This window comes from Canis lupus, chromosome 1 (genome assembly GCF_003254725.2).
Source record: "Canis lupus dingo isolate Sandy chromosome 1, ASM325472v2, whole genome shotgun sequence".
NCBI lineage: Eukaryota > Metazoa > Chordata > Mammalia > Carnivora > Canidae > Canis > Canis lupus.
In genome coordinates, this window is record NC_064243.1 from 58629614 (window position 1) to 58650367 (window position 20754).

Sequence of the window (20754 nt, forward strand, 5' to 3'; positions counted from 1 at the left end):
TCATTCAAAAAAAAAAAAAAAAAAGAACTAGGTGTAATTTTAACAAAACATGTCCAATACTGGTGAATAAAATTAAAATCTAAATAAATGAAGAACTATACCATGTTAATGGACTAGAAAACTCAAGAGAGTAATAAACACATCAATTCTCCCCAAGCTGATGATATATGGATAACACAATATCTATAAAATTTCCAGCTAGATTTTTTGGCAGATAAGACAAAACTATTAAAACTTACATATAAAAAAAATAAAAAATAAAAAAAAATAAAACTTACATATAAAAGCAAAAGAATGAAAACAGCTAAAACAGTTTTGAAAAAGAATGAAATGGGAATATTCATTCAAGATCCCAGGAATCTTCATTCAAGATTTATTAGGCAAAGAAAATGAACTTCAATCTTAGCCTCACACTGTGCAAAAAGGATTAAGTCAGAATCAGAAATGTCAGAGTTTCAATATCCTGCACATTCCAAGAAAGGTTTAGTCCTTACCTATGGCTCCTAAACCCTTGGAATATCCTGCCTAATAAGACTGTCTTTGTTTACCTGGGTACCTTGGGTCATTTCATATAGTCTATGCTAACAATGTGATTTATAGTAGGAGTCATGTGTTATCAGGTTGATCTCTCAAGGACTAGCAACTAAGATCATCCACCAAGGAGTCAAGCATGCCAACATAACCAACCCACAATAAAAATCCTGGACCCAAGGCTTGGGTGACTTTGCCTGGTTAACAGTACTCTGTATTTGGTTTCACAAATCACTGCTGGGAGAATTAAACACTGTCCACACAACTCCACACAAATGGTTGGGTCTAGTGTCTCCTGGACCCTGCTCCTTGCTTCTTTTTCTATTGCTGATTAAACTCTGTATTTGTTAGCTGTAACAAACCATAACCTTTAGTATGACAGCTTTTCGCAGTTGTGGGATTCCTTCTAGCAAATCAACTGAGCTGAAGAGTGGTCTTGGGGATACCAAACACACTTGCTTTATAAAAGATTAACTAAAAATGGATCATGGAATTAATGGGAAAAAAAGATAAAACTTTAAGGAAAAAAAACAAAAGAAAATCTTCAAAATCTGGGACTATGCAGTTTTGAGACTTGACCCCAAAAGCACAATCCATATAATGGAAAACTATACTCTAAAATTACACACTAAACTTAAGCAAACTTTAAAACTTTTGCTTTGCAAAAGACACTATTAGAGAATGAAATGACAAGCTACAGAATAGAATATATTTGCAAACCACAAGGCCAAGAAAAGATTAATATCTAACATTTATAAAGAACTCTCAAAATTCAACAGTAAAAAAAAAAGATTCTGATTAAAACAGACAAACATATAGAAAGATTTCACTGAATATAACAGATGGAAAATAAGCACGTAAAGAAATGGTCAATATTATATTAATCTTTAAGGAAATGAAAACTAAAACTACAATGAAGTATCACCACATTCCTATCAGAAAGGCTAGAATTTTAAAAACCACAAATGCTAAGAATAAAGAAAAAATTAGATCACTTACAATGATCCATTTCCTTTGCTGACTGAAATGGAATAATCTCTCTGAAAAATAGTGTGACAATTTCTTTAAAAACTAAACATACAAAATGATGAACAACCAACTGAATTGCTGGACATTTATACAGAGAAACAAAGAGGACAAACAAACAAACAATTCATACCAAAACCTGTATATGAATGGTTATAGCAGCTTTATTCCCAATAGTCAATACTAAAACAAACCAGATGTTTTTCGGTGGGAAAATTCTTAAGCAAAATATGGTCTACCTAATACCACCACTGCTGAATACTAATTAGGAATAAAAGAAATGAACTATTGATATGTGCAACAACCTGGATGAACTGTCAAAGAAAAAAGCCAGGATTAAAGGGTTATATACTATAAGATTCCACTTATATAGCATTCTTGAAATGACAAAATTATAAAAATGGAGAATAGATTCAGAGGTTTCCAAGAGTTAAGGGTGGTAGGGGGAGAGGGAGCAACATGAGGTGCATACTGTGGTGACAGAAACATTCTGTATTTTGACCGTATTAGTATAAATATCCTGTAATACTGGCCTGCAGTTTTGCAAGATATCAGCATGGGTGGGGGTGGGAGGTACTGAATAAAGGATGCATAGCATCTCTGCACTATTTTAAAAATTGCCTGTGAATTTACAATTATCTCAAAATAGTTGAAAAAGTGAATGAGGGGAAACTCATATGATCAGAGACAATTTCATTTGATATAATGGCAACATTGAACATTATTAAATATTCCAAACATTACTTTATATTTTGGAACAATAGAACATATTATTTGAATGTTCTCAATCACAACCATTCTCGGTAGTCTCATGTCTAAACACTAAGAATTTCAGCTCACCTTCCACGCTGTCAGAACAGGAAGTTCCAATGCCAGTGTCACCACTGTCAGAAGTTATACTATGTCTCCTGATATGATTATTTCGATGGCTAGATGTAACAGTTGTGGCCTGCCACAATGATTCATTACCAGGTAACCATGCTGATGAAGAATAATCTGGGCCTACAAAGGAAAATAGGTAAGAATTAGCACATTTATAATGTCTATCAGTAGACAAAAGAGATCCTTTTTTTTAACCTTAGAAAAAAAAAACTACACATAAGGTTAAAAAAAAAAAGTTATTTTGTCCCAAATAATTTGGATCAACAATATCTAAGATTCATCAAATAAACTTACATGTCGTACACCTAAAAATACAATGCTAATTTTGCAGCTTCCTCTGCTAAAGGACTCTGATTTTTGTTGATAAGTATTGAACTCAGAAATATGTACTGCTGTCTTATTTAAAATGTCAAATCTATCTGTCTGGAAATATCAGCACTCTGCTCTGGAATATTTGATACGTAGGCATCTGTCATCTGTGATTCCACAAAGAGGCATCAGTTGAGAATTGGGGCCCAGGGAAAGTCTAACTGAATCATACTGCATGACAATTTAATTGGAATATGCTAATGGAAAATAAATCTTTTCTACTGTATCCTAATCATTTAACATTTAAAGTTATTTTATATTTCTTTTATTTCTTTAGTTATTTTGATAAAAGATTAACACTGTAGCATCTTCTTCACCCTTAGCTCAATTTTTCCCTTTATTTTTTGGCTAACATCATTTTTCAATGTTCTCTTGGTCTTTATTTTCACTTATCTTGTCGATTTCACTTGATTTTTATTTGCCTTTTTCTGATTTATCCATCATTTTACTTTTCTGCTTACTTCATTCTTAAATTATCATCCATTATAATACCACAGAAAGTATACCCATGGACAAGTGCCAGTCTGTGAACTACTTATTACTAGTTCATAAATTATAGTAACCTGAGGGGGCACCTGGGTGGCTTAGTCATTTGGGAATCTGACTTCAGCTTAGGTCATAATCTATGGGTCCTGCGATCTGGCCCACCTCTGGCTCTAGCTCAGTGGGGAATCACCTTGTCTCTCTCCCTCTCCCTCTGCCCCTCCTCCTGTTCATGCAGGTACTCTCTCTCAAATAAATAAAATCTTTAAAAAAAAAAAAAGGTTACAGCAATCTGAAAAAACAATTTTAAATCTGTTGAATTTTATATATAAAAGCTACAGAAGCACATATCTTTATTAAAGGCTAACACAGTGATTCTCAAATTGGAGCCTGAAGACTTATTTGTGGAAGTTAAGTTCTACACAAGATTTCGGGCTTTTGTCTCAACGACATCCTTAAAAAATTAAAGCATATTACAGATGATCTGTATAGCTACCTTAAAACAGATTTATTGAATAGTGAAACATACTATTGAAATTGGCTACTAGGAGTGCCTGCTAGCACTCTAGAAAAAAATAAAGTTGTTAGATTTAAGCATAAGGTTCACAAAATGATAAACCTGTCCATAAAATGAATTAAATCATTTTATCACACTTTTAGGAATAGACATCTCTATATTATTATTAAAAATCAAAATTCATAAACAGATTAATAAAACCAGACCTAAAGCTATTTTCTACTAATATTAATTCTAACGTTAAAGGTTTGGTTTTAATAACACATTAAGGCATGTTAATGCTAATTTGAATTTCTACTTACATGTAATTTGTAAATTAAATTTGTTTTGGTTTTATAGATGTATAAGGTAAATAAGTAGTCTTAAAAACCATATACATTTAGGAGTCGCTAAGTGGCTGGAAATACCAAAAAAGTTAAGAAAAAGATTTGTCACAAATGCATGAAAAATATGTAGGTACTAGTCCTATCTTGCCATTTACTACCATAAAGTATATACAAATCTATTATAAAAAGTTACAATTTATCAAAACTTACACAAACATTTCCACACTGTACATACCACTTGAAGTCAAGAGAAATGTAAATAAACACAAAGATAACAGTAATAAATCATAACTGCATAAAATTATTTTTAGTACATACATACTGTACTACTGTTACAATTTTGTAGCCCCCTCTTGTTGCTATCATCCACTTGAAAAGCCACGTGAATGCTAAGCATCTCTGGGACTTTAGTTATCACAGTAAAAAATAACCTCTTGTGGTTCTTGCTTATTTTTCGTGTTGTATGCGATAACATAAACCTCCAGCAACACCATGGGACCCACACAGAATGCCACTAGTGATGCTGGAAATGCTCCCAAGAAGTAGAAAAAAGTCAGGACATTATAAAGAAAAAGATGAATGACTGATAAGAACTACAGTTTGAGGTCTGTATCTGTAGTTGCCTTCCATTTCTAAATAAATGAATCCAACATAAAGTTCATTGTTAAAAAAGAAAAGGAAATTTGTAAAACCATTGCTGCAGCTACACCGGCAAGAGCAAAAACCCTGAACTTTCTGTGAAATACTTTTTCATCTTGTATTGAAAATAAAGCTTCTATGTGGGTACAATATTGCCATTTTGGCATACCTACAGACTAGGATGATGTGAGAAAACCCGAAGTCATTACACTACGAGAACTTCAAGCAAAAAGAAGGTGAAGAATATAAAGCTGAAGAATTAAATGCCAGCACAGGATGGTCTGATAATTTTAGAAATAAGTTTGGCTTAAAAAATGTCAAGATAATAGGAGAAACAGCTTCTGCCCACCAAGAGGCAGCAGATGAGTTCCCAGGCACCCTTAGGAAAATCACTGATGAGACAGGGTATCTGCCTGTACAGGTTTTTAAGGCAGACAAAGGTACCCTATTCTGGAAGAAATTCCCACGAAAGATATTAGTAAGGAAGAGGAGTGAGCACCAAAATTGAATGCAGGAAGGGACTAGCTTTGCTGTTTTTTGCAAATGGAGTCAGGTGTATGATCAGGATTGTCCTTATCCATAAAGGTGCTAAACCCCAGCCTTGAAGGAAAAAGGTAAGCAACCACCAGCAGCCAGTCTTTTGGCTGTATAACAAGGCCTGAACAGGAACCCTTTTTCTAGATTGGTTCCACTGATGCTTTGTCCCCGAAGTCAAGAAATGCCTTGCCAGCAAGGGACTGCTTTTCAAAGTGCTTTTGATATTGGACAATGTCCCTGATCACCTAGAACCTTATGAGTTCAATACCAAAGATATCAAACTGGCCTACTTGCCCCTAATACAACGTCTCTAATTCAGCCTCTGGATCAAGAGGTTGTAAGGACCTCTAAGATTCATTTTGCATGGTTCCCTGTGGAAAGGATTATAAACACTGTGGAACAGAACCACAGCAGAGAGAACATCATCAAAGTTTGGAAGGATTATCCCACTGAAGATACTGCCATTGTTACAGAAAAGCTATGAAAGCCATCAACTCAAAAATAATAAATTCCTGCTGGAGGAAACTGTCAAGATCTCATGCATGATTTCCCAGAATTTATGACAGAGCCAATCAAAGAAATCATGAAAGATTGTGAAAATGGCAAAATAGGTGGGAAATTAAGGCTTTCAAGATACGGATCTCGGAGAAATTCAAGAGCCAACAAACACCTCTCCAGGGAAATTAACAGAAAATAACTTGCTGGAGAGCTTCTGAACCAATGCCAGACAATGAAAAAGACGGCATAGAAGAAGCAATACCAGAAAACTGACATTAAACAATATGGCAGAAGGGTTCTGATTACTCAAGACTGCTTTGACTTCTTTTACAATGTGGACCATTCCATGATTCAAGCACTAAAACTAAAGCACATGGTGGAAGAATGACTGGTATTGCACAGTAATATTTTTTGAGAAATAAAAAAGCAGAAAGTCAGAAATTAGGATGTATTTATGTAAAGTTAAGACTAAATGTGCCTGCCTCTACTGCTTGCTCTTCCACTTCCAAGACCAGCCCCTCCTTTTTCTCCTCCTCCTCAGCCTATCAACATGAAGACAAGGATAAAGACTTTTATGATGATCCACTTCCACTTAATGAACAGTAAATAATCATTATGCCAGTTAATAAACTTACCAATTATGTATATGTGTGTGTTTGCATGAAAATCTAGTAATTATATTGCAAGAACTGTGTGGGACATTTCTGTGCCATCATCATCACTGCCTAAGTATTCGCCATATAGAACATCCTGTGGAAAACCTGTATGGTAGTGGATAGCCTATCTTCACATAGGCATAAAATGAGCAATATTTAATATAAAATTAACAATGTGTTCATTTTTTCACTGTTTTATAACTTTGCTTTCAAAGAATTACATTCCTTTATAGTATGCCCCTCTCTCCAGTAACTAAAAACTGTGTATCAGTCTATCAACACAAGGGTTTTTTTTTTTTAGAAAAAAAGCTACAGTTTCCAATAATGTATTATGAATATGACTATAATACTATATGCCATAAATATAATTATTCATTCATTATAATGTATAGACTAGGCTACTGTTGAGCTATCATATTACTGCTTATTCATTGTCAATACATGAATTGTTATACCTGTAAATATATATGAATTTCTTTTTCACGCTATCTTTTCATTTTGGGTGTCTGGCATTAGACATATATAATAACATCTACAATGTTCTGTATCATTTAAGACAGTACTGATATAGATACTGACAGACAGTTCATCTTGTATACAGATGATGTAAACTTACAGTATCAATATAGTACCATATTGTATTTTCTTTTATGATTTTAACAGCATTTTCTCTGTAGCTTGCTTTATTGTAAAAATGTAGTATATGGATACATATAACATATAAAACTTGTGTTAATCAACTGTTTATGTATGGCTTCCCAGCAGGCTATTAGTAGCTACATTTTTGGAGAGTCAAGATTTATATGGATTTTCAATGCATGGGGGATTAGCATCCCTAATTTCTGTCCTACTTCCTTTTTTAAAAACTGCTATTTATATTATATACCTAGAACACAGAGGATAATTAACAAATGTCATGAAGAAAATAACATTCTAATCTTTAATTTAGATTGAATTAATTCAGAGAATGACCTGTCTTGTCTCTATTCAAGTCAATCCAGAATCACAAAGCTGTTAAGGACTAGAAAATGAAATATGCTTACTAGGAGATATATAATAAGGAAAATTTTCTCACACTATAGTTATAAGACTAGCTACTAAAATGGGAACTACTCCAGTTTTAGAGATGTGCTATAGACTTTAAAAAAAATTAAAGTCTCAGTTATCTCTACGGAGGTCCTATCATATTAAAGAAATTGAATGAATGTAAAATCAGTTTTCTCTAGAACAAAGACAGAAGCACTTCCGTAAGAACAGCAAAGACATCAGATACTGTACAATGGAACTTCTCTTTGGAAAATAGTAATGTTACATTTTTTAACACCAACTTCAATTCTATTAAATAGAATACTGAATGCCTAGAGATAACTTATTTAAAAATTATTCTTATTTCTCATACTGGAAATACAAGAAGATTAGCATCAAGTAAAGAGGCAACCTATTACATTTTCCTTCTGAAGTGTTTGTTTTTTTTTTTTAAGTTGGAAACAAATGCATACAACAGCAAGTCTTCCACAATGTTATATATCTGTAAATGCACTCAGAAGAGTAACAACTAATCTTACTGAATTTTTTTTTTTACTGAATTTTTTAAATGACAACTCTACGACAGAATAAAAATAACAAAGCAGACTTGCTTTAACACAAAAAGCTGAATATAATACAAATCATGAATACAAACTGCAATGTTTCTCAAAAGTCAGGTTATCAGTGGATTATGACCAACTGTTTCACATAAAACAGAACAAAACAGAAAATATCAAAGCACATTTACTCTTGTAGGGCAGAAGATGCACATATCTCACATTTCAACACTTCTGAAATGTCAATAAGTACAAAGTACAACAGTGGCCCTCAACTGCCCCAATTCTACTATCAGCAGAAATCAATATACAACTAAGTTAAAAACAAATAAATCCAGGGAACGCAACAACAACAACAAAAAAACCTTTTCCTTAACCCTTACAAGCAATCAGTCTGTAAAACTGTTTAGTCCATTTTGCAAATACTAACTAAATTACATCTCTCCTCTCCACGCGCAACATCATAGACCATGGCTTTTGGCTGGACTGCTACAAGAATCTCTGACTTAAGTAACTCTACCCAAGACATCCTCCACCCTCCTACCAGAGTTACCTTCTGAGAATCAAATATATTATGTCATTCTCTTGTTTATATAGCTCTGTAGGTTCCTTCCTGCATATTAAATAAAACTCAAACTATTTAAGTTTGGCAAAGTTTGTCACCAATTGACAGCCACATCTTCTAATGCCTTGCAACCACTACCTCACCCATTCCAGCTCCCCTGCGAACACTCTCTAGCCACACATACCCTCCTAATCACCGCCTCCAAACAGACCAGGTCCTTTAATGACCCCAAGCTCTTTTCCTTCTCTATCTTATTTAAGTCTCAGTTCAGAATTAATTTGCTCTGTCTTCTAATTCCTCCAAGTGGTGTTAAATAACTACTACTTTGTGCTCTCCCAATGTATCATTCAAAATTCCGTAACAGCATTTACTGAATTATGTGTATGACTTTCTTCTCCCTCACCAAAGAAAGAAACTGAAAGACATTGGTCTGTTTGGTTTTTTTTTTCTTAAGTCTCTAGCACAAAGCTGCAGAGTCAGGCAGGGTCTCAATAAACATAGTCATCATTGCCACTAGGTATCAAATAAATGTTCATGGTATAAAATTAAAATTCTGGAAGCCTTATAATTAAATATAAAAAATACTTTTCACTTTAGAGGAAAGATTAATCAGGGGTTTTGGGGGGCTGTTGTTGTCTATTTTAAAATCCAGGAGATTTTTAACTATCCTTGAGTAAGTTTGCATTTAAGTACCTATCTACAGATCAGTAAATATTTTCCAAAGCAGCTAAAAAATAATAATCATAAATGGTTTGAGGGGATGATGGCCAAAATTCCTAACAAATGAGAAAACAATCTCAACAACAACAACAAAAAAAAAAAAAAAAAAAACAGGAAAAGTCACAAAAAAATTTAAAAACATAAAAAAGCATTTATATTATTAGTAACCATACACATACAAACAGAAAAATCTCAACCTACACTGGAGATAATCTAGCTAAAATGAAAGAAATTTAATACAGCAATATTGATGTTCTTCACTGCCATCCACCAGTCCATTTTAGTGGCTAATCATCCTCGGTTTTCTTTCTTTTTCTTTTATTGTAGAGTTAATAGTACAGCTTAATTGTAAAGAATGGACTGTGAAACCACCACGCTGCCTCAACTCAAGCTCTCTCTCACCTCTAATTAGCAGTGAGACCTTGAGTAAGTCACTTAATCTGTAGCTCAGTTTCTTTATATGTAAAAAGAGAAATCAAATTAGAATATCCATCTCATAGCGTTGTTGTGATAACTAAATGAATATAAAGAGATTTATTTTTTTAAAGTGCCAGGCATAAAGGGGGCCTGGGTGGCCCAGTCAGTTAAAGTGTCCAACTCTTGGTTTCATTTCAGGTTGTATCAGGCTCCAAGCTCAGCAGGGAATCTGCTGCTTGAGATTCTCTCCCTCTTCCTCTCCTGCTCATGCTCGTTTTTTCTCTCTCAAATAAATAAATCTTTTAAAAATTAAAGTTAAAAAATTAAAAGTGCCAGGCATAAAAACAAACACATAATGGAACAGATAAAGGACCCAGAAATAAACTCACATGTATATGGCATATTAATTTACTACAAAGGAGGCAAGAATATACAGTGGGAAAAGGATAGTCTCTTCAATAAATGGTGTTGGGCAGCCATATGCAAAAAAATGAAACTGGACCCGCCTTTATACCGTATGCAAAAATCAACTCAAAATGGGTTAAAAACTTGCATATAATACCTGAAACCATAAAACTCCTCGAAGAAAACAGAGGGATCCTAGACATTGGTCTTGGCAGTATTTTTTTTGGATTTGACACCAAAAGCAAAGGCAACAAAAGCAAAAATAAGCAGGACTACATCAAACTAAAAAGGTTTTGCACAGCAACAAAATGAAAAGGCAACCTATGAAATGGGAAAAGTATTTCCAAATCATCTATCTGATGAGGTGGGTTTTTTTTAACGTAGGATCCACACCCACCATAGAGCCCAACATAAGATTTGAACTCAAGACCTTGAGATTGAGACCTGAGCTGAGATCGAGTCAGATGCCTAACTGACCACGCCCCCCATGCCCTTCTGATAAGGGCTTAATATCCAAAATATATACAAAATTCATAAACTTATACAACTCAACAGCAAAAAAAAAAAAAAAAAAAAAAATCAGATTTTAAAATGAGCAGAGGACCTGAACAGGCATTTTTCCAAAAAAGACACACAAATGGCCAACAGGTATAAGGAAAGGTACTCAACATTACCAATCATCAGGAAAATGAAAATCAAAACCACAATGAATACCACCTCATACCCATTAGAATGGCTATTATCAAAAAGACAAATAATAAATGTTGGCAAGGATGTGGAGAAAAGGGAACCCTTGTGCACTGTTGATGGGAATGTAAATCAAAAGTGAATTTTAAGTAATCAAAAACTAGTAGTCTTTTGCTTTCTCAACATAATAAAATAATAGAGAGAATTTCATTAACTACTGTAAATAATTTTAGAGAAATAAAATAGAGAATAAAATAGAGAATTTCATTCCTTAACTACTGTAAATAATTTTAGACACATTACCACATTACCCTGCCTCAGGAAATGGCACCACCATCCATCATAATTACCAAAGCCGAAACTAAGACATCATCTTTGATTCCTCTTTCCCTGCTTTTCCATCTCCAAACCCTCAGTAAATCCTTTCTCAAGTATTTTCCAAACCCATTTTCCTTTCTCCAAATCCAATCTTACCACTATCATCAATTAATTACTGCAGTAACCTATTAACTGGCTTCCCTACTGCTCTTCTCTCCCCTGCCTCTCCACAATTTCTTCCCCCCCACAAAACAGCCAGGAGTGAGCTGTAAACACCAAGGACAGAGAATGTCTACTTTGTTTCCCCAACACATAGAACAGTGTCTGCCTCATAGTAGACACTCCCAAGTGAATGAACAGCCATCTCTCCTCCCCTTTCATAGTTAGCTTCCCCTCACAAAGAATAGAATCCAAACTTCTTACAATGCCTTACATTATCAGGCCTCCCTCCCCTCACATCCCTGTTCTCTATGTTCCAGATTCACTGGCTCTTGATATTCCTCAAACTTCTCATTTCTACCATAGAGCTGTTTCTGTACCCACCCACCCACCCCCCAAGTCTGGCTCCTCATCATTCTGGACTCAGCTCAATATTATCTCCTCAGAAATGCCTTCCCTGACCAGCTTATTCAAAGCAGCTCTACCCACCTTTGGCCATCTCACCCAGTTTCCCTTTTTTCATAGCACTCACCAGGTGAATTCTCTTGTTGTTAGTTTACTTATAGATAGCTTCCTTCTCACTAGAATGTAAGCTCCCTTAGAGCTGGGATCTAATCTTTCTTGTTCAGTGATGCATCCCTAGGGGCTAGCACAAAGCCTACTACACAATATTTATTGAAAGAATGACTCACAAACATTTACCAAGTACTTATTATGTGCCAACTATGCTAAGTAATAACAATGGATTTTTTTAATTAAAGAAAAATAGAAAGTGGAAGTAAAATATTAGTATGAAAAGCAATCTGAGGTTCATTTTACGTTGACCACTCCAGCTCTTAAAATGAAAGATGCTTTTTGATAAATTTTACTTTTCAAAATATTATTTTGACAGTGCAAAACATGAACACCTTTAAAGTAGTAATAGTTAACTACTATCTCATTGCAGGTTTGGTAGTTATCTAGATGAGACACTGTTCATTTTTTAATGCACATTTTACACATTAGTTCCCACTAATTAAGCTATCACTCAGTAAAATACTATCTAGGACTCTCCATGTCTTCATCATTTTCTCAGAATACACATACATTTCATCCAGTCAGAAAAATCAGGACTATAAAATCTTTCTGTTCTCAACATACAGAAATATTCACAAGCATGACAATAGTGGTTGTCAACTCACCATTTATCGCCTGGCCTTAGATTAATTACCCAGCTTCATTCAAGCCAAGAAGTGATCAAATTCCAATTACTAATCACGTTCATTTCACAGAAGTCATCACTAAAGTTGAGATTCACCCCTCACCTCCCAATGCCTATTATAATAGAACATGTCCAACTGAGTTTAGGTGAAAGAGTTATGTTTCATTGTTACCACAGTATTTTTAGACCCATCTAATTCAGAACCACAGCAGAAAACCTTAGTATCTGAAGTAATCATACCAGTTACCACCTCTATCATTATGACATCACTAAACATCTTAAAGCAAAACACCAACTAGGAAGGGTAGAGTTCAAGCTCAAGGCACTAAACAAATGACATTTTTTCAGATCTTATCTTTTCTATTACTTTAGCTTACTTTAAAAGTATCATATCCTACCCCCATATGTTATAAGGGTTGAATACATTAAATTTTTAAAGTATGATTTATAAAATGAATCAAGTTCAGTATAACTAGATATAAGTACTCAAAATATCACTATAACATACTAGATTTTTAAAACCTAAGGGAAATAGAGGTGCTTGGGTGGCCCAGCCAGTTAAGCGTCCAACTATTGATTTCAGCTCAGGTCATGATCTCAAGGTTATGAGGTCAAGCCCCAAAGTCAGGCTCTGTGCAGGGCGTGGAGCCTGCTTAAGATTCCCTCCCTTCTTCTCTCTCTGCCCCTCCCTCTCTAAAAAACAAAACAAAACAATCTAAGGGAAATGTATCCATCCTTCAACCAGCTTTGAAACTATTATACATTTTGAATAGTAGGGTATTCTCAAATCCCTCAATCAAAATACCACTTGTTTTATTTATAATTAGCTTTTTAACCATACTTGCCAATAGAAAAAGGGGGAGGAGGGCTTTTGCTTCTTCTTTGTATGAATATCTAAGAACATATTCATCTTATTTACATTCATAAACAGTTACTCTATACAGCTGAAAAACTGTAGGTATCAAAACAAAATTAAATCCTAAAGCAAAGGTCAAAAGTTCAGTATTTTCCAAACCACACTAGTTCTTACTTTTTGTTTTTACTGCCATTACTTAAAAAAGTTCCCTTCAGAATTTTCAGTTGATTCTATACCTTTCATTTTCTCCTTAGTCTAGTTACACATTTGTATAAACAAATCAGTTTTAGGATACCTAGAATTAACCCACATATTGAAATAAACTCATTTCAATACTAGAAATTATTTACTTATCCCTGGTCTTCGCACTGGCCCTCAGGACCAAAAATAATTGCTGATAAATTCAATCAGAAGACAGTCTTTGTTTTCAGAAAAGCTCTAAAATCACTCAATTTAGTCAAAAGATATACTGAACATTATTCAAACATAAATTTTCAAATTCTCTAAAAGGAAAATAAATCCCCATATAAATCAACAGAGGTCATTGTCTTGACCTTCACCATCTGCCCAGTTGTAAGAGAAACTACACTTAAGTTTTTCATCTATGGGATAACTTCATAAACTAGAAAGTAATTTTAGGGGATCCCTGGGTGGCTCAGCGGTTTGGCGCCTGCCTTTGGCCAAGAGTGCGATCCTGGAGACCCAGGATCGAGTCCCGCATCGGGCTCCTGGCATGGAGCCTGCTTCTCCCTCTGCCTGTGTCTCTGTCTCTGTCTCTGCTTCTCTCTCTCTCTCTCTCTCTATATATATATATATATATACATAAAATGAATAAATAAATACAATCTTTAAAAAAAAAGAAAATAATTTTAAATTTTAAATACTTATTCGCTCATGGGGGTGCCTGAGTGGCTCAGTTGGCTGAGCAGCTGCCTTCCGCTCAAGTCATGGTCCCAGGGTCCTGGGATCAGTCCAGGAGTCGGGCTCCCAGCTCAGCAGAGACCCTCCTTCTCCATCTCCTCCCCACTTGTGCTCTCTCGCTGTCTCTGTCTCTTTCCCTCTCAAATAATTACATCTCTATTACTAAAAGTAATCCACTCAGCATAGAGATGAAAAAAAAATTATTGGAAAGGCATGTCCTGACTTACCAATGGTTTATCACTGTCAAAACTGAGGCAAAATATATGCTTTGTAAAGATATCCTGTCCAAATTCCTCCAACTTGGGTACTGTTTATAAAGTATTTCCTACTATAATCTTTGCTACAGTGAAGGTATAGAAGCTGCAATACAACCTCAAAGTCCTTCCTTCAGTAACTTCTAAGCACTGTGATGTTTTTCTTCCTCATGGAAAACAATGGAAGAATGGACACAATGATTGGGTGATATTATATCTCCAAACATATTATTACAAATCTATTTTAAGAGGTTAGGTTACAAAGATATTACAGATGGTTTTTGACATGTACAGGTAAATTGAAACCACTCCCTCCAACCCCTAGGGATAATGAAGTGTCTTCTCATTTACTGAAGTTACTTTGATTGCAGGATCTCAAATACTCAGTAAGCATCAGAAACCTCTTAACTGGGGTCTTCCCTTCTTGGGACAAGTAATATACATCTTATCAGAAATAATTCCCACTCACATTTTTTTTATTAAATTCCATTATTTCTAAAAGTGCTGCAGGGCCAAATTTAAAAGAAATATTTTAAATCTAACTCTGGATTTTAAAATTTACATATGTCTCCATTTAAAAGGACAGTACAGATCACTACAGCCAACAATACTGTACTATATGCCTGAAATCTGCCGAGAGTAGATCTTAAGCGTTCTTACCACTCACACAAACATATGGTAACTCTATGAGGTAATGGATAGATAGCTAACCTGATTGCGGAGATCATTTCACTATATATATATATATATATATATATATACCTGAAATATATCAACATCAAGTTGTACACCTGAAATATACGTACAATTTCTACTTGTCAATTACATCCCCCCAATAACTGGTGAAATTATACATGCCTTAAAAAAAAAAACCCACATCGCAAATTTCTAGACTGTAACCTAATTACCTTCCTTATTTGAAATGTTAATAGTAACTGAGCCTGATAAATTTCAAATAGCAGGAAGTACTAGCAAAAAAAAAAAAAGAAAAAAAAATCACACTTCCGAATACTGCTTCTACCTTTTTTTTTTTTTTTTTTTGCAAATAGCTTGTAATGTCTACAAAATGCCAGGGGCAGGTGGAACTCAAACATTTTGCGGAACAAGGTTATTTAGGGGGTCCAGAACCACCTAAAATTGTAGGAAAAATTTGGGGTCCGTATTTATGGCAATCCCCCCCCCCCCCATAAAAGGCCTATATAACTTTCAGCTTCTCGAAAAGGGCTCAAGATCCAAAGGGCCTGGAGGAACCGTCAGTGTCAAGTAACTTGTCACAGGCCAACCCAACCCTTATTTAAAAAAAAAAAATCTCGAATTGGGGCGGCGCGGGGGGGGGCTATTTACCCTAATTTTGTGGCCGCTACACAACTCGGGGGCAGATGCGGGCGGGACGTGGCTGCGGGATGCGCCGCTCCCCGCGCACAGGGAACGCGCGACCCCGGCCCCCCCCCCCCCCGGGGCGGACGGGCTCCCGCCGCACGTGTCCTCCGCGGACGCCGGGGCGCGCTGCAGGGGGTGACCCGCTCTCCCCGCGGGGCTCGAGTCCCCGGGCTCCCCCGCGGAGGGCACGGCGCCCCCCGGGCCTCCTCCCGCCCCCCGCGCCCCGGCAGCAGCTGCGGGCGTGGGCGCAGCCGACCCCGGGCCTCCCGGGCCGCCGCCGCCGCCGCCGCCTCCCCGCCCGGGCCCCCGCGAGCCCCGCCATCCACGTCGGCCGCACGGCCCACGGGGGCAGGGAGGAGGCCGGACAACAAAGCGCGGCCGGCGGAGGCCCGGGCCAGGCTGCGGTCGGGGCGCGGGGGCCGCGGCCCGGGGAGCCGGGAGGGCGGGACGCGGGGCCGCGCGCGGCGGGGCGGGCGGGGCGGGCGGCGCCAGATGTCAGCCCGCGGGGCCCGGGGAGCGGCCGGGGAGGCCGGGGGGCGGGCGGCGGCGCGTCCCGAGGCCCCCGGGTGGGGTGGGGGGGGGTGGGGGGGGGAGGCCGCGGCGCCCACGCCCGCCGGGGCGGTCCCGTTACTCACCCGCAGGGAGGCTGCGGGCTCCGCCGGGGCTGTCCCGGCCGCCGGCCTCCGGGGCCAGGAGGCGCCCCCACATCGCGGCCGGGGCGGCCGGGGGCGCACGACTCCCCGCGTCCGTCCTCCCGCGCCTTCCTTCGCCCGCGGCTGCTTCGGCGGCGGAAACTTGCGCGGAGCCCGCGGCCGCGGCGGGAGCGGGAGGGCGGGGGACGCGCCGGGCAACGGCCGCTCAGCGCCGGGCGGGGAGCGCAGGGGCCGGATTCGCCGCGGCGGCGGCGGCGGCTGCCATGGCCGAGCCCGCGGGGCTGAGAGGCCCGGGCCGGGGAGGCGGCGGCGGCGGCCGGGTGCGCGGCTGAGCCGACGCTGGGCTCCGAACCGCCAGGCGAAGTTGCAGCTGCGGCTTCTCTCCGCCCCCTGCGCCGGCAGAGCCGGAGCCCGAGCCGGGCCGGCGGGGGCGGGGCCTGGCGGGGGCGGGGCCTGGCGGGGCGGGGCTTGGCGGGGGCGGGGCCTGGCGGGGGCGGGGCCTCGGGCGCTTACATAAGGCGTGCGCGGCTTGGCGCGGGGCGGGGCTGCGGCGCGGGGCGGCCGGCGCCTGCTGCGGGGTGGCCTGGCGGTCGCCCTCCCCCCGCGTCCTCGCGCTCCGCAGGCCGCGAGGAGGGGGTGCGAGGAACCGGGGCCCGGGGCTGCCTCTCTCGATACCGCCCCCCTGCGCAATCCCTCCGGCCCTCACCTGGGAGGGAGACGTGGACACCCGTCTCCGCAGCCTGACTGCTGGAGGTGAAAGGCCAGCCCGGGAGGGCGTGAGGGACTCCCTCCCCGTCTCATTTGGGGTTGGGATTAAAGTCCTCATGCTCTGCAGAAACATCGTTGAGAGATGACTTTGGGGGATAGAAAATAAGTCTTTTTTTTTTTTTTTTCCGGAATTCTCAAATTCAATGGCGAGCTGTATGGGGGCGGGGCGGGGGGGCAGGTTGCAGACAGCTACCGTGCACGAATGTGCGCAGGAAAAAGCAGAAAAAGAACAGAGTGTTCAGGGCGGGGCCGTGCATTAAAATCTAGTAGCCGGGGGGTTCAGATAAGCAGAGAGGAAGGAGTCAAAATGGCACCAAAGCAACTTCTTCACACCCTACACCCTACAGCTTGACGTTGCTCCTAAGAGTATCCTGGGGGAGGGCAAAGGGTGCAGCGCCCTCTTCTTAGATCTTACCTTTCATTGGCAGTATTAGGATCCTTGTGACATTTCGATACAAAAGAGTTCATTTAATAAATATTGGTGGAGGGATCCCCGGGTGGCTCAGCGGTTTAGCACCACCTTCAGCCCGGGACGTGATCCTGGGTCCTGGGATCGAATCCCGCGCGGGGCTCCCTGCATGGAGCCTGCTTCTCCCTCTGCCTGTGTCTCTGCCTCTCTCTCTGTGTGCCTCTCATGAATAAATAAATTAAAAATCTTTTTAAAAAGGGGGGGGGGTATAGATATTGGTGGAGCGCTGTAGAAGAAGGCGGGTTCCACACCTGGCACAAGAATCAGAGATAAACTAAAAAGCAAGTCCCTACCCTCCACAAGACTTTGGGTTCAGCGATGCTTCTTCCTGTTCTGGAAGTTTGCTAACAAAGGTCTCCTATTTCTACTTAAACACTCTGCAGTTGGGAAATACTGCTTAAAACTTTTGGAGGTTAAGTTACATTTAGTTGTGTAGTCTCTTGCTTACCACATCTGTGTTATAATTCATCTGATTGCAGTCTCCCACCGGTAGAGTTCCATTTATTTCTCCAAATCATGAGCAGTTGGTCCAACGGGCAGCTTTTTTCTGAGGATAGATGGGGACAGAAACATGGAAGGATGTGATTCCTTTTCCTGATTTAAATGTGCATAGCTCATTCGAGTAGTTTGGGTATTCAAGTTGAGAAAACTTAAATAGTTGAGGTTCAGAAAGAAACCTAAAAAATAATGATAATAAATTCCAGAAAGAATTATCAGAAGCTATACAGCTATATCAAAGTAGCCTTGTGTTCATGATTTATCGTTACATTCAGTTACAGTATTTATCAAACACCAAACTTTTTTTATAGAGTTCCAAGAAATGAATGAATGATCACAGATATATCGTGGTCCTTTGTGAGTTTAAAATATATTTATTATTTCAAAACTCTGCCAACTTCTACTCAATTCCAAGTAGTGTTTAAAGAAAAAAAAATCATTTGCTCATTTTCCTACATGTTTTTTACCAATGTGAAGGGCATGCTGCTACACACACACGAAAGAACATGTGAAGCTGAGACTACGTAGAATACTTCAACACCTATTACAGAGTAAAAGGAAATAATAAAAACATATTTCTATTTTGGCAGTTGGCACCAAAGATAAAAATTTTTGTGTTCCTACTAATTAAACTTGAAAGGCTACAGATCTAATACAATTAAAATAACGTAAATAAGTGAGAATATTACGTATATGAAGTAAACTGTAACCATATTTTTATTCATATAGATTCTGAGTATTACTGAAATCAGATTCCCCCACACGCACTATCCATAGTTCTCAGAATGATTAAAATTTATCATAGCACAGGTTTAAGAGCCTAAGAACTACCTATTACCAAGCCTAATGTTATAAATAGGCATAGTTTTGTAAGTAATGCAAATAGTGACTGTGCGCGTGCGTGCGTGTGTGAGGGGTAAATACTGTTGCTTAGGTGAAATTTAGATACTTAATGTTTTCGGAGAGGACTTTTTAAAAATATAAACTAGATCACAGAAGAGTCAAACAGTACCAAAAACATCATATTTCATATCAAATCATATTAAACGCATTTGAAACATTGCATTCCAAAAAATATTAATTAAAAATGAAACATAAGTGTTGCATATATAAACTCTTTGGCTATGAATCTCTGATCTGATTAAACTATTTTACATATATTTTTCTTATATAAATTTATCATATTGGGCAAACAACCAGAGAATTGAAGAGTGATATTACAGAGGATAAAAGTAATATTTTAAAATGAGAAGAAATATCTTGTGCATAATATGAGCAAAACTCAAGAGAGGTTAATTTTTACAAAAATATGAAATATCAAAACCAACAAAATGTAGAAAAACTATCCAGTAACAATTGAAATAGCACCTAAAGAACAATTGCCACTTGAGAGGGACAGATTTGTGAATGAAGTCTAAAAATTTCCAAGGGACAGACAATTCTGGTATATCAAGGGTGTTACAAGGACTGTGATCTATAACCTCTTCCAGATCATAAAATGACAAGTTACTGAATTTATTGTGGGTTGTTGTAATCTCAAATAATCATTTATAATTATTAAAAAAAGGGAAGCTAAGAAACTCTTGCTTTTGACAATGGATTTGAAAAATCTTGATTGGATTCTTAGCAGATACATTCAACCATACAAACGTGACTAGAAGATGTATAGGTATTTCAACCTGTCTGTGCCTCAATTTCCTCATCTGTGGTATGGCTGGGCCAAGAGGGTAAGGATATCTCATCTCAAGTCCATGATTCCTGGGAGATACAGAAAATGAATCCCATCTGTACGTTTGGCTCCAAAGTTGAATTGCAATGGCCAATGAGAAAGTAGGTAAAACATGATTCACTTAATTAAGGAGCAGTCCTTTGAGTGGGAGGTGAGGCTAGGAGGGATGGAATTCAAAGGAAAGACAATGTTAAATCTTCCCAGGTCCCATGACTATTTACTGGAACTGCTTAGGACTGACATAGTTGTGAATGGAATTTATTGTGGTCACTACCTGGTCATAAGGAGCCTATAGAAAAGATGCAAAGTCATTTACAATGACGGGGGACAGCAAACTTGACAGTGTATAAAGAGATAAGTTCTTCCCCGCCTGTCTTCCTGTTCAGACACCAGAAAAATAAGTATATGGAGAGAAGGGTGGGGTTTAAGAAAGCAGTTCATACCTTTACTATACACACAGCCTCCTATCTAACTTGCACTAGTAGAGGACTGTTTTAATAACTTAAAATGGCCAAAACATTATGGAATTCGATTGAGATGAACTCAGCGGAAAGGCAGGTTTTCCAGAGAGTACAGATGATAGCAGTAGTGAGACTTCAGAATATATGTTTTAAAGGAGTTGAGACTTCTCACTAAGCCAGTTAAATATTTTATGTAATCGTCAAAACAATCTGTCATCAAAATAAAAATTAAAAATAAAAGTAAAA

At 38.6% G+C, this 20754-nt stretch overlaps 1 protein-coding gene across 2 annotated transcripts in view; it reads right to left on the reverse strand.

Annotated features, from left to right (window-relative positions):
* The window catches only part of CEP85L (centrosomal protein 85 like), a 151535-nt gene extending 134860 nt beyond the window's left edge, over positions 1-16675 (reverse strand). The window contains exons 1-2 of one of the 2 annotated variants that reach the window (XM_025422855.3): positions 16566-16675; positions 2398-2559 (exon numbers count right to left, since the gene is read on the reverse strand). In XM_025422855.3, coding sequence (XP_025278640.1) covers positions 2398-2559; positions 16566-16638 — 235 coding nt within the window. In that variant the 5' untranslated portion in view covers positions 16639-16675. Of the gene's footprint in view, positions 1-2397; positions 2560-12499; positions 12745-16565 lie in introns of those variants that run through there. The other variant, XM_025422856.3, reaches the window with a different exon arrangement.
* Between the last annotated feature and the right edge of the window lie 4079 nt (positions 16676-20754).